This window comes from Diabrotica virgifera, chromosome 8 (genome assembly GCF_917563875.1).
Source record: "Diabrotica virgifera virgifera chromosome 8, PGI_DIABVI_V3a".
NCBI lineage: Eukaryota > Metazoa > Arthropoda > Insecta > Coleoptera > Chrysomelidae > Diabrotica > Diabrotica virgifera.
Genome location: NC_065450.1, coordinates 91,365,315 through 91,376,856, shown reverse-complemented (window position 1 = coordinate 91,376,856; position 11,542 = coordinate 91,365,315). Strand labels below are relative to the sequence as shown.

At 35.0% G+C, this 11,542-nt stretch overlaps 1 protein-coding gene across 1 annotated transcript in view; it reads left to right on the top strand.

Moving 5' to 3' along the window:
* The first annotated feature begins 2,590 nt into the window (after positions 1-2,590).
* The window catches only part of LOC126890065 (sperm-associated antigen 1-like), a 55,508-nt gene continuing 46,556 nt past the window's right edge, over positions 2,591-11,542 (top strand). Inside the window, exon 1 of the mRNA XM_050658891.1 lies at positions 2,591-2,909. Coding sequence (XP_050514848.1) covers positions 2,652-2,909 — 258 coding nt within the window. The 5' untranslated portion in view covers positions 2,591-2,651. The remainder of the gene's footprint in view (positions 2,910-11,542) is intronic.

Genomic DNA, 11,542 nt, shown 5'->3' with positions numbered 1-11,542 from the left:
CTTTTTTTGATTTTAGGACCTAATAATCACAACCCAATTGGTCCCCATAATGCTCGAGTGACTGCAAATTTAGCATACTTTACTCCCCCACTATTGCAATATTCGTGTTCAGAGACCTCAAAAACACGGAGATAATAAATTTCAACTATTTTCATAGCGAATTTTCATAAAACTTCAGGAGATGACGTAGATACTGGGCACCAGGTATAGTGGCAGATCCAAAGGGGGTGTCACGGGAGTCATGACTCCCCCCCCCCCTCACGTAAATAAATATCAATTCAATATTCCAAAAAAAAGAAAAACCGAGAGCCACCAAACAAAAAAAATTTAGGCCCATCTAAAAGGTAATTGAAAACCCACTTATCCTAGGGGTGGTAAGACTAAGTGACCTTGCATCAGAGAAATTTAATTAAATCGCCCTCAAGATCCATGACCCCCCCCCCCCCCAAATTTTTAGATCCGCCACTGACCAGGTACCTAGTATAGCATCTTCGATGCAATATTCGTATTCAGCGACATCAAAAACCCCGAGGTAATAAATTTAAACTACTTTCATAATGATTTTTTTTTTAAACTCAAGGAGATGACGTAGATACCGGGCACTAGGTACCCCGTACAGCATCGCCGAAGTAATATTGGTGCTCGGCGGCCTTAAACACCTCGGGTTAACAAGTTTCAACGATTTTCATAATGAATTTCCGTAAAACTCCAGGAGACGACGTGCATTCAGGGATACCGGGCACCAGGTACCTCTTCAGCTTCCTAGAATCAATATTCCTGTTCAGCGACCTCAAAAACCCCTAAAGTATGAAAATTGAACTCATTTCCATGATTATTTTCTGAGTTGTGAATTTTTATTTTTGAACACTTTGAACAAAATGCACTTTGGAAAGTGCATTTTCCGCCTACAACAATGTAATTTTCCTTTGTCCCTCATGCCAAGTGGTCAAAAATTTTCCTGAAGCTCTCCCGAATCGAATGCTAAAGGATTCATAACGATCCGTCTTTTTAAAAAAGCTAGAGATTTAGGCTATTTTAGTGCTTTATTTCCTCGCCTATTATGCAACTATAAGGAAAAAATATTAGGCCAGGGTAATAAGACAAAAATATACCCTGTTCGTGACACTTCAGCAGCCAGTGTACTGAAGCGTTTTTTCGACAAGTAATACCTATAGGAACAAATTGTAACTATTTCCTGCGTAGGATCTGGCGGCCATTTTTATTTATAAACAATTAACTGTCAAAAAACGGCATTTCTCCCTTTTTTTTTCAAATCAATGGAAAACAGTGAAACTTATGATTTTTTTAGTACAAATATCTTTCAGATTATGGAAAAAGCTTTAAAATGGCATATTACAAAGTTTGATATACTCATTTATTGTTAATATAATTGCGAAAAAAGGTCGGAATTGCAAAAAAAAATATTTTCGCAATAACTGTTGTAAAAATTAGTGTACAGGTTTGAAATGTTTGTCAAATGAGGGTTCTTTGGTGCTTAATATGTGATAAAAATTTCAAAGCGATTCATTCAATTGTTTAAATTTTATTCGAATTGTTTATCTCAGAGAGCATTTTTTTTGCAATAACATAAGTCAGAAAAAAATGACGTTAGAACCATTCCACAGGTGTCAAATGGAAGAGCAGGAGCTATATTTTCAACTTGGTTTAAAAAAAGCGAATAAGAAATGCATTTATTAGTAACAAATAATTATGCAAAAGTATCGTAAATATTTCCTTATAAACTTTTTGAATAACTTTTTCCAAAAAAATTAACTTTTTTACCCTGTTTTAAGTGCACAACTACCAATTAATGTTATTTATATCATAATTGATAAAAAATTGTAATAAATATATATAATTTCTTATATAACAAAATAAAAAGTTTATAAGGAAAGATTTACGATACTTTGCATAATTATGTATTACTAATAAATGCATTTTTTATTCGCTTTTTTAAACCAAGTTTAAAATATAGCTCATGCTCTTTCATTTGGCACCTGTGGAATGGTTCTAACGTCATTTTTTTCTGACTTATGTTATTGCAAAAAAAATGCTTTTTGGGATAAACAATTTGAATAAAATTTAAACAATTGAATGAATCGCTTTGAAATTTTTATCACATATTAAGCACCAAAGAACCCTTATATGACAAAAATTTCAAAGCTGTACACCAATTTTTACAATAGATATTGCGAAATTAATTTTTTTTGCAGTTCCGACCTTTTTTCGCAATTATGTTAACAATAAATGAGTATATCAAACTTTGTAATACGTCATTTTAAAGCTTTTTCCATAATCTCAAAAAGATATTTGTACTAAAAAAACCATAAGTTTCACTGTTTTCCATTGATTTGAAAAAAAAGGGAAAAATGCCATTTTTTGACACTTAATTGTTTATAAATAAAAATGGCCGCCAGATCCTACGCCGGAAATAGTTACAATTTGCCCTTATAGGTATTACCTGTCGAAAAAACGCTTCAGTACCCTGGCTGCTCGAGTGTCATGGAAAAAACCTTATTACCCTGGACTATATGCGAGAACTTATTGTAACCATAGAAATGAGTTGTAATGATCAAACTGTTAAGTATCGATCAAACATGACATTCCTCTGTTTTATGTAATAGGTAAATACTATACATAACTATCCCAAAATGTCTTCTGTGGACGATTTATCTAAACTACCGGATAACTTTTCTGGAATTGAAAAAGGAGAATCGTTACTTTCTAAATTCAACATTCCGATAACCCATTTCGAATTCGATCACGTTGAAAAGTGCACAGATGGCAGAGAATTAGAAAGGATCGTTCAGGTGTTGCGTTCCGGAGAAGAAGGTTGGTATCCGGATTTATTGAAATGTGCAGAAGAGCGTCTACGAATTGTTAAACCGAGAAGCAAATATTTGAGAGAGGTAATGATCATATTTATACAGATACAGATTTTTTTAATGGGTTATGTATACACAATTATTATTTATAATGAGGTTCAATTTAAAAAAACTTAATGGGTTCACTTGCTTCTATAGTAGGGTGACCAAACGTCTCGTAAAAACGGGATTGTCCCGTTTTAACGATTTGTCCCGGGGTCCCAAAAAAGTCTCTCGGGACGCCTAATGTCCCGTATTTGCATTGGGTTGATTTTATGTATCTGACTACACTCTGGAACAAAATTAACCACCCACCTTAAAAGTGGGTTATTTTTGATGTCTCATATTTCCTAAACTTGTTGTCCGATTTAGTATTTTTTAGTATGTTATAGCATTATTCTTTAACAATATCGCTGTTTAATAACATTGTTGCTAAACAGGTAAATTTTCATTTTATACCGATACCGGGTGTACGAATCAAACTGTGTTTTTTTTTTCAAGTTCACATCACCCTGTGGAATATTCTAGCATTTGTAAAATACTAAAATTAAAACCCAACTATAGCCTCGTGTTTTGATTCATTCGCTTATGTTGGATAATAAAAAAGTTAAGTACTTTAACAACCAGTCATGTTTTTCATCAATACAGGATGTTTTTTTAAATAGGTATGGCCAACTTTAAGCGGAAATTCGGCAAGAAAAAATAATGACAGTTTGCTTTATAAACGTATGTCTGAAAAAGCTTCGTTTCCGATATAGAGGCTGTTAAAATTTTTCTTACAAACTGATGATTTATTTATTGCTTTAAATCCGGTTGAGATATGCAAATGAAATTTGGTGGGTTTTAAATCGTGGTTATGGCACATTTTTTACATACAATTAAGAACTTAATATTCACCATTGGCGCGCATACGGGTAATATGACGGCAGGGCCCCCGCAAGGCTGATTGGCGCCCGCGTGCGGGACATATTTTAGCGCCCTTTAAATCTACTATAAAACTAATAAATATTTTTGAAAAAATTAAACCCAGAATGAAAGACTACATTATTACTGAGGCCGAAAGTCCCTGAAAACTTCTATAATGTTTATTTTAATAAGTTACAGGGGTGAAAATAAAAGAGAAAATTTAGTGTGATTTTTAATAATTGCAAATATTTAATTCAAAAGAAACTTTTTATTTATTTTAAGGGACTGTCGGCCCTCGGCAATAACGTTATCTTTCATTCTGCGTTTAAATTTTTTAAAAATACTTATTAGTTTTCTCAGGATTCGAAAAAAATTAATACATTTAAAACACATTGAAAATTTTATTAGGTGTGACATTTTGCGCCTTTCCCCTTAAATTTTTTGTAACATTATTGAAGCACCCTGCATATTAAATTAAAAATATACATTTAGGTAAATAAACAATAATATTTTGTTATTTCAAAGTTTTCAAACAAATTTTATACAGGGTGTCTACATAACTAGGAACCATATGGGAAACTGTTTTATTATTAATTTTACGAGAAAAAGTTATTCTTCATAAAAAGTTCTGCATTGTCTAGAACTCAGAATACAACCATCAAATATCAAATTTTATGAATCTTATACGAGGTATGTCAAAAAATATGAATTTCGGTCAAGAGCAAAGTATGTTTAGTTTTCACAATATTGAAAAGTTATTATGAAAAGTTGTTCAGCATTAAACACTCTGTTTCTATATATGCAATTACATCCTTCTAATTGAAATATATTGTGATCTAGAAAGGCTACTTTTGATCGAAACTCATATTTTTTACATATATCTCATATAAAATTGAAAAAAATTGATAGGATTTGATGGTTGCATCTTAGATTTTAGACCATGCAAAGCTTTTTAGAAAGAACTTTTTATCGTACCTTAATTGCACTTTTCAACAACGCTCTTTTCATTTATTAGAAATAATGTGATAAGTCTTTTATTATTAATAATTAGTCCTTTTCAGTTATTACATATAATGTGATAACTCTACTACTACTATCGGTTTACAGCGTTCTCCGACGCCTTCCGACTCCTAACCGCCATTCTTCTCTGTTTAACCACAGACCTGGAGGGATTTCTCTTTCCTCTGGTTATTTTTCAATTCCCTCCCTCCAACTTCTTATCGGCCTTCCTCTTTTTCTTCTTCCTTGTGGTGTCCATGCCAAAATCTGCTTAGGGATCCTGTCATCTGGCATTCTCTGTACATGGCCCTACCATACTAGTTGTTTTGTTTTTATGTCATCAATTATTGTATGTCTGACTTCCATCATTTCTCGTATTCTCTCATTTGGTATCCGATCTCTTCTTGATTTGCCTGCTGCTATTCTCCAGAAGTCCATTTCTGTTACTAGTAACATTTTCTCCATTCTTTTTTTCAGTGGTCAAACTTCACTGCCATAATTAATTAATTAATAAATAACAATAAAAGAATTATCGCATTATTCGTAATAAATTAAAAGGACGTTGGTATCTGTAATTTGAGAACAAAAAATTTCAATTAAAAGGATATAATTGCATATTAAAACATAGTTTTTAATTAATTCCAAAAAACTTTTCATAATATGTAATAATTTTCGATATTGTGAAATATTCTGGTACTCTTGATCGAAATTCATATTTTTGATACTCATAAGATTGACACAATTTTATATTTGGTTGCATTTTAGTTTTTAGACTATGCAAAGCATTTTATGAAGAATGAATTTTTTCCGTAAAATTAATAATAAAAAAGTTTCCCATATGGTTCCAAGTTACGCAGACACAATGTCTTAATTATTTTCTTTTTTTTTTTTCAAAATAAATTTTAAATTTTGGATTTTATTAGGGGAAATCCGATTGTAACTATTTAAAATGAATTATTATTATTCTATGCAATGATTATGATACTTACCATTCTCACAATTAATTTAATTTCCACACCACTTAAAATAACCACAACAAATAAAAAAGATTGTCCAATATTTTTTACACGAAAACAAAAGTTTAAAATCAGGGCAGAACAAACCCAACGGATATTTCAATAATAGTCGTAGCTAATTATTAACACCAATATAAAATAAAATTTTAAACCTTTCACTGCAGGAAACCACCCGTTCACCAGTAACAGTAAATAATAATGTTTGTGCCTAATAAACGCATAGACGAGAAGGGAAAGATACTCAAGTCAAATACAAAATCATAATTCATGATTCAAATACATGAGTATTTGTTTACTTAAGGGTAATTACATAAATTCGGGTAAAAGGTTCACTTTATATACGAGTAAAACTGCTTGATCCAGGTCCAGCAGTGTTTTTGTAGATACGAGTAAAACTGCTGAGTTGCGTTATGGGTGTTAATTTATGTTTCTACTAGTCAATGAGTGTGATTTGATGTTTATTTGACTATTTTGAGTATCGCTTTACTTTACAACATAAAATCGATTGGATGGTATGCCAAGCGTAATTCAATCTACTTCAAAGAAAAAAATTAGGAAGGAACAACAAAATGTAATATATTTTTGAAGTTCAACATTTCAGGACGGGAATAATTATTTTTTCATTAAAAACACAATATTTTATTTTTGAGATTTCTCTAGCTGTTCAAGCAATAATTCAAATTGTATATAAAAAAAGATTATCTCATTTAAAATAAATATTTGTTATTTACCAAACATTCGGTTTGGCGCCCCTTTGGGGTTACGCCCGCGTGCGCCGCACGCGTTGCACGCCCGGTTACGGGGGACCTGTATGACGGCTCTTATTACCCGTATGCGTGATTATATATATATATATATATATATATATATATATATATATATATATATATATATTATATATACAATAGCACTAAAGGCCTTAGAGGCCCATGGCTTGAAAAGTTTGTTTTTTTCTTTCTTCATTTTCACGTTTCTTTATGTGCTGAGCTCTTCTCTGGCTTGATATGTGATTTTCCTCCATTCCTTCCTGTCACTCATTTTTCTTTTTTGGCCCTCTAGCCCCATTCTTTCCAAATCTTTTTCGACGTCTTGCTTCCATCTATTTTTCGGCCTTCCTCTTCTCTTTCTTGAAGTTATAGTGTAGTTTAGTACCTTTTTTGGAGTCCTCGTGTTTGGCATCCTTTCAATGTGACCTCGCCATCTAAGTCTCTGAGCCTTTATCACTCCTATTATATTAGGTTGGTTGTATAATTGCTTTAACTCATCATTTGATCTTCTTATCCATAAACCGTCCCTTATTTTTCCTCCATATATCTTCCTTAGTATTTTCCTTTCCCAGATCTCCAGTAAATTTTGTTCATTTTTTGTCATTGTCCATGTCTCACTGCAGTATGTTACTATTGGCTGTATAGTTGTTTTGTATAGCTGTACTTTTGCCCTTCTTGATAGAAACTTGCTTTTCAACATTACATTAAGCGCATGTACACTTCTATTGCCTGCCATTATTCTAGCTTGTATTTCTTCTTTAATGATAGGTTGACGTGATATTATTGCCCCTAGGTATGTAAATCTTTCTACCATTTCGAATTCGTATGATGTTCCTTCTTCTACTTCTACTTTAAACTTTTGACCATTCCTAAACTGACCATCTGTCCACTCCATACATTTTGTTTTAGTTGAATTTATATATAGTCCCATTTTCTTCGCTGCTTTTACTATTCTCTGTACCATCTCCTGTAGCTCTTTTTTTCCTCTTGCCAGTAACACCACATCATCCGCAAACGCCAAAACTTGGTGTCTTCTTTGATATATGAGTCCTTCTCTATTGATTTTTGCTTCTCGCATTATTTTTTCTAGGCATAAGTTGAAGAGTAAAGATGACAGAGGATCGCCCTGTCTTAATCCTTCGTTTACTATAAATTTTTCTGATGATTGATTGTTTATTTTGACTCTGTTTTCTGTATTCTTCAGAGTGAGATGTATCATGTTACGTAGCTTTCTGCTAACTCCCAATTCCTCAAGCGCCTCTTTTAATTTCTTCCTCTTTATTCTATCGTATGCTTGTTGGAAGTCGATGAATAGTGCTATCGTTGGTAGGTTGTGTTCATAGCTTTCTGCTTGTAATTCTCTGATTACGAATACTTGGTCCGTTGTGCTTCTCCCTCTTCTAAATCCGCACTGATATTCGCCTATTATATTTTCAGCTTCTTTTTAAAGTTTGTCTTTTATTGATTTTCCTAGGATTTTGTATACGGTATTTAATAAAGCTATTCCTCTGTAATTACTGCATTCTGTTTTGTCGCCTTTTTTATGTAATGGGCAGATAATTGCTTCCTTCCAGTCCTCTGGTATTCGTTCTTTTAACCATATATCTTTTATGATTTTGTGTATCCAATCATTCAGCAATTTTCCATCATATTTCATCATCTCTGCTATTATGTTATCGCTTCCAGGGCATTTGTTGTTTTTAAGATTTCTAATTATTTCCTCGATTTGTTCTTTGCTCGGTGGATTATCTTCTATGTCTTCTAACTGTTCATTTTCTGTCTCTGCTTCTATGGATTCATTTTGGTTTGGCTTATTCTTGCCATTTAGTAATTCGTCAAAATACTATAACGTGACTATTGTAATTACTTCTAATTACAATAAAACTAGCGGTTCGTAATTTATATACGACTTTATTTATATAAGTTACAGACGAATTTATCTTATACACTAAACTTATTCACAAAATATGCCCGTATTTATACCCAGTTGTTATTCTGGAACAATCGACTCCCATCTCGAGCTATCGGCTTGTTCCGCCTACGTGACGTACCTTCCAGAATTCTCCGGCGAGGCCTAGCACATCCGATTACGTCATTCTCGAGGTGTTTACTGTTATACGGGGATCGGCCAAGATTTCTCTTCCGCTACACTGCTCCCCTCTTAAGATCTGAGCGTCTCGATCAGCAACTCTAAATGAAGGCCCAGGATGGCGGAATCTACACGACTCTCCAGCTCTGCATACACCCTTCAAGAAGAAATAACAGTCTACTGTCTTTGAAAGGTACGACATCTTCGGGTTCATGCAACACACAGTGATGATTTGTACACCAGTTCCTCTGAAGACCACTTCAAGCATGCTTCTCACAATCTTCCAATCCAGATTTTCTACTGCATGGCCTATTTTTGGTAAAGCCAAATTTTTGATGTCATAATTACACACGATTTTCTTCAAATTAGTTAGAGCACGCCATATGTTCTCGTAGCTTGGCGTGTCCGTATAAGACTTTCTGGTCACCATATACAGCAAAGATCGAGGACCATCTTCCAATCGCAGTACTCTTCCAATTTTAGGCTGCTGATTTCTTAACTCGTCCAGGCGGCCGAACTTTCTATTGAATACGGACGATATTCCTTTAGTCATCTCGAGGTCTTGGGCAACACAGTGGGCCAGAGAGACGTTTTCTGGAACACCAAACAGATCTTGCTGAACTTCTGTGGTCACGCCGAATCTAGCACTCTTTCTCGCTGCGTAATTTGACATAAATTGATTAAAACTTGGCTGTGCGACATCTTTCATCTCCTGTTGGAGGACTCGTGCTTCTTCTGTTTCATTTGAGCCAGCATATGGTGCAAGACGATTTATGTGAATAACTTTTGGTTTACCGTTTGGCAACTTCTTAATTCTATATATTACGTCATTTATTTTCTTCTTAACTTCATATGGACCTTCCCATTGTCTTTGCAGTTTAGGACATAAGCCTCGACGACGTTGCGGATTATAAAGCCAGACAAGATCACCTACTTCGAAGCTTTCATTCTTGCATCGAGAATCATATTGATCTTTCATTCTGTCACTGGCTATCTGGATGTGTTGTCGGGCAAGTTCATGAATGTTGTTCATTCGTAATTTCAGGCGGTCAACGTAGTCTTCGCCTGCAACATGTTCCTCGGAAGGTCCGCAGCCAAACTCTAGGTCGCAGGGCAACCGAACTTCACGACCCAACATCAGGCAGGTTGGTGTTTGACCTGTAGTTTCATTTACGGCCGAGCGGTAGGCCATCAGGAATAAATGAATGTGTTGATCCCAATCTCGCTGATGTTCAGATACAACTTTGGACAAGTGTTTACCCATCGTTCGGTTCATCCTCTCGACCATTCCATCTGATTGAGGATGCAGGGGTGTTGTTCTGGTCTTATTGGCACCAATCAATTTACAAACGTTTTGGAAAAGAGCTGACTCAAAGTTTCGCCCTTGGTCGGAGTGGATCTCCAAGGGAACACCAAATCGGCTGAAGAATTCTTTAACAAGTACCTCTGCAACGGTAGCAGCTTCTTGATTCGGTAATGCATAGGCCTCGGTCCATTTCGTAAAATAGTCCATGGCTACCAGAATGTATTTATTTCCAGCATCGGTTTCTGGAAATGGACCTGCAATGTCGATTGCTACTCTTTCCATAGGACTTCCAACATTGTACTGTCTCATGGGTGCTCTCTTTTTACCAACTGGACCATTACCGGATGCACACAGTTCACATTTCCGGCACCATCTTCTTACATCATCTTTACAGTTCACCCAATAGAACCGTTCTCGAACCTTTTGCAGAGTCTTCGTAATACCAAAGTGTCCACCTGATGTACCGTCATGCAACTGACGCAATACTTCTGACACTTTACTTTTAGGTACAATCAACTGCAGCTTAGATTCTGTACCATCATTGTTCTCAAAGGTTCTGTACAGAAGATCATCTTTTAGTACCAGGCAATTCCATTGGCTCCAGTAGGCCTTGACTTCTGGACTACATGCACTAATGTTCTGCCAACTAGTGGTAGGGGAGCCCAAGCGGGGATTTTTGCAGTTACTCGAGCGCGTCAGATTATCATATGGGGAGAAACGTGGTACCCTGCAGATGTACCTCTGCCATATATTGGCTCTTAACACAGGGGAGTTCGTTTAGGGGGGCCCGAAAAAAAAAATCTATCCTTAAAAATACTCGAAATTGTCAGATTAAGATAAGGTAAGTTAAGTACATGCAAAACAGTGTATATTTAAAAAATCTGACGATTTGAGCGGGGCGTAAGGGAATTGGTGAGTCACAAAGTTTCACAAGAAAAAGGCGAATATTTCGCGAAATGAAAGTCAGATCGAAAAACTAAAAACTACACTTTCAATATTTTTCAAAAATCTATCGATAGATACCAAACACGACCCCTCGCAGAGAGGAGTGGGGGGTAAATTTTAAATTTTAAATACAAATCCCGCGATATTTAGTAAAATAAACATCAGATCGAAAAACTGCAAAATACACTTATTTAATATTTTTGAAAAATATATCGAATGGTACCAAACGCGACCCCCCACTGAGGTGGGGTGGGGGGTTACTTTAAAATCTTAAATGGGAGCCCCCATTTTTTATTGCAGATTTGAATTTTCTGCATAAAAATAAGCAACTTTTATTCGAAACATTATTTCGAATTATGGATAGATGGCGCTATATTCGGAAAAAACGATTAATGGAAATGGAAAATTAAATTAAAAAATGGCAAGCGCCCGCTAAAATGGAAAATTTTACTTAACTTTTTTTGGTTTTAGGACCTAATAATCACAACCCAATAGGTCCCCAAAGCGCTCGAGTGACTGCACATTTAGCATACTTTGCTCCCCTACCATAGGTCTTTCACCTTGCCGCATCCAATCCAATACTCTTTTTATACATGGATCATCTTCTTGGGCGTTTTGTAACTGTTGGGGCTGCCATTGCTCATTAACTA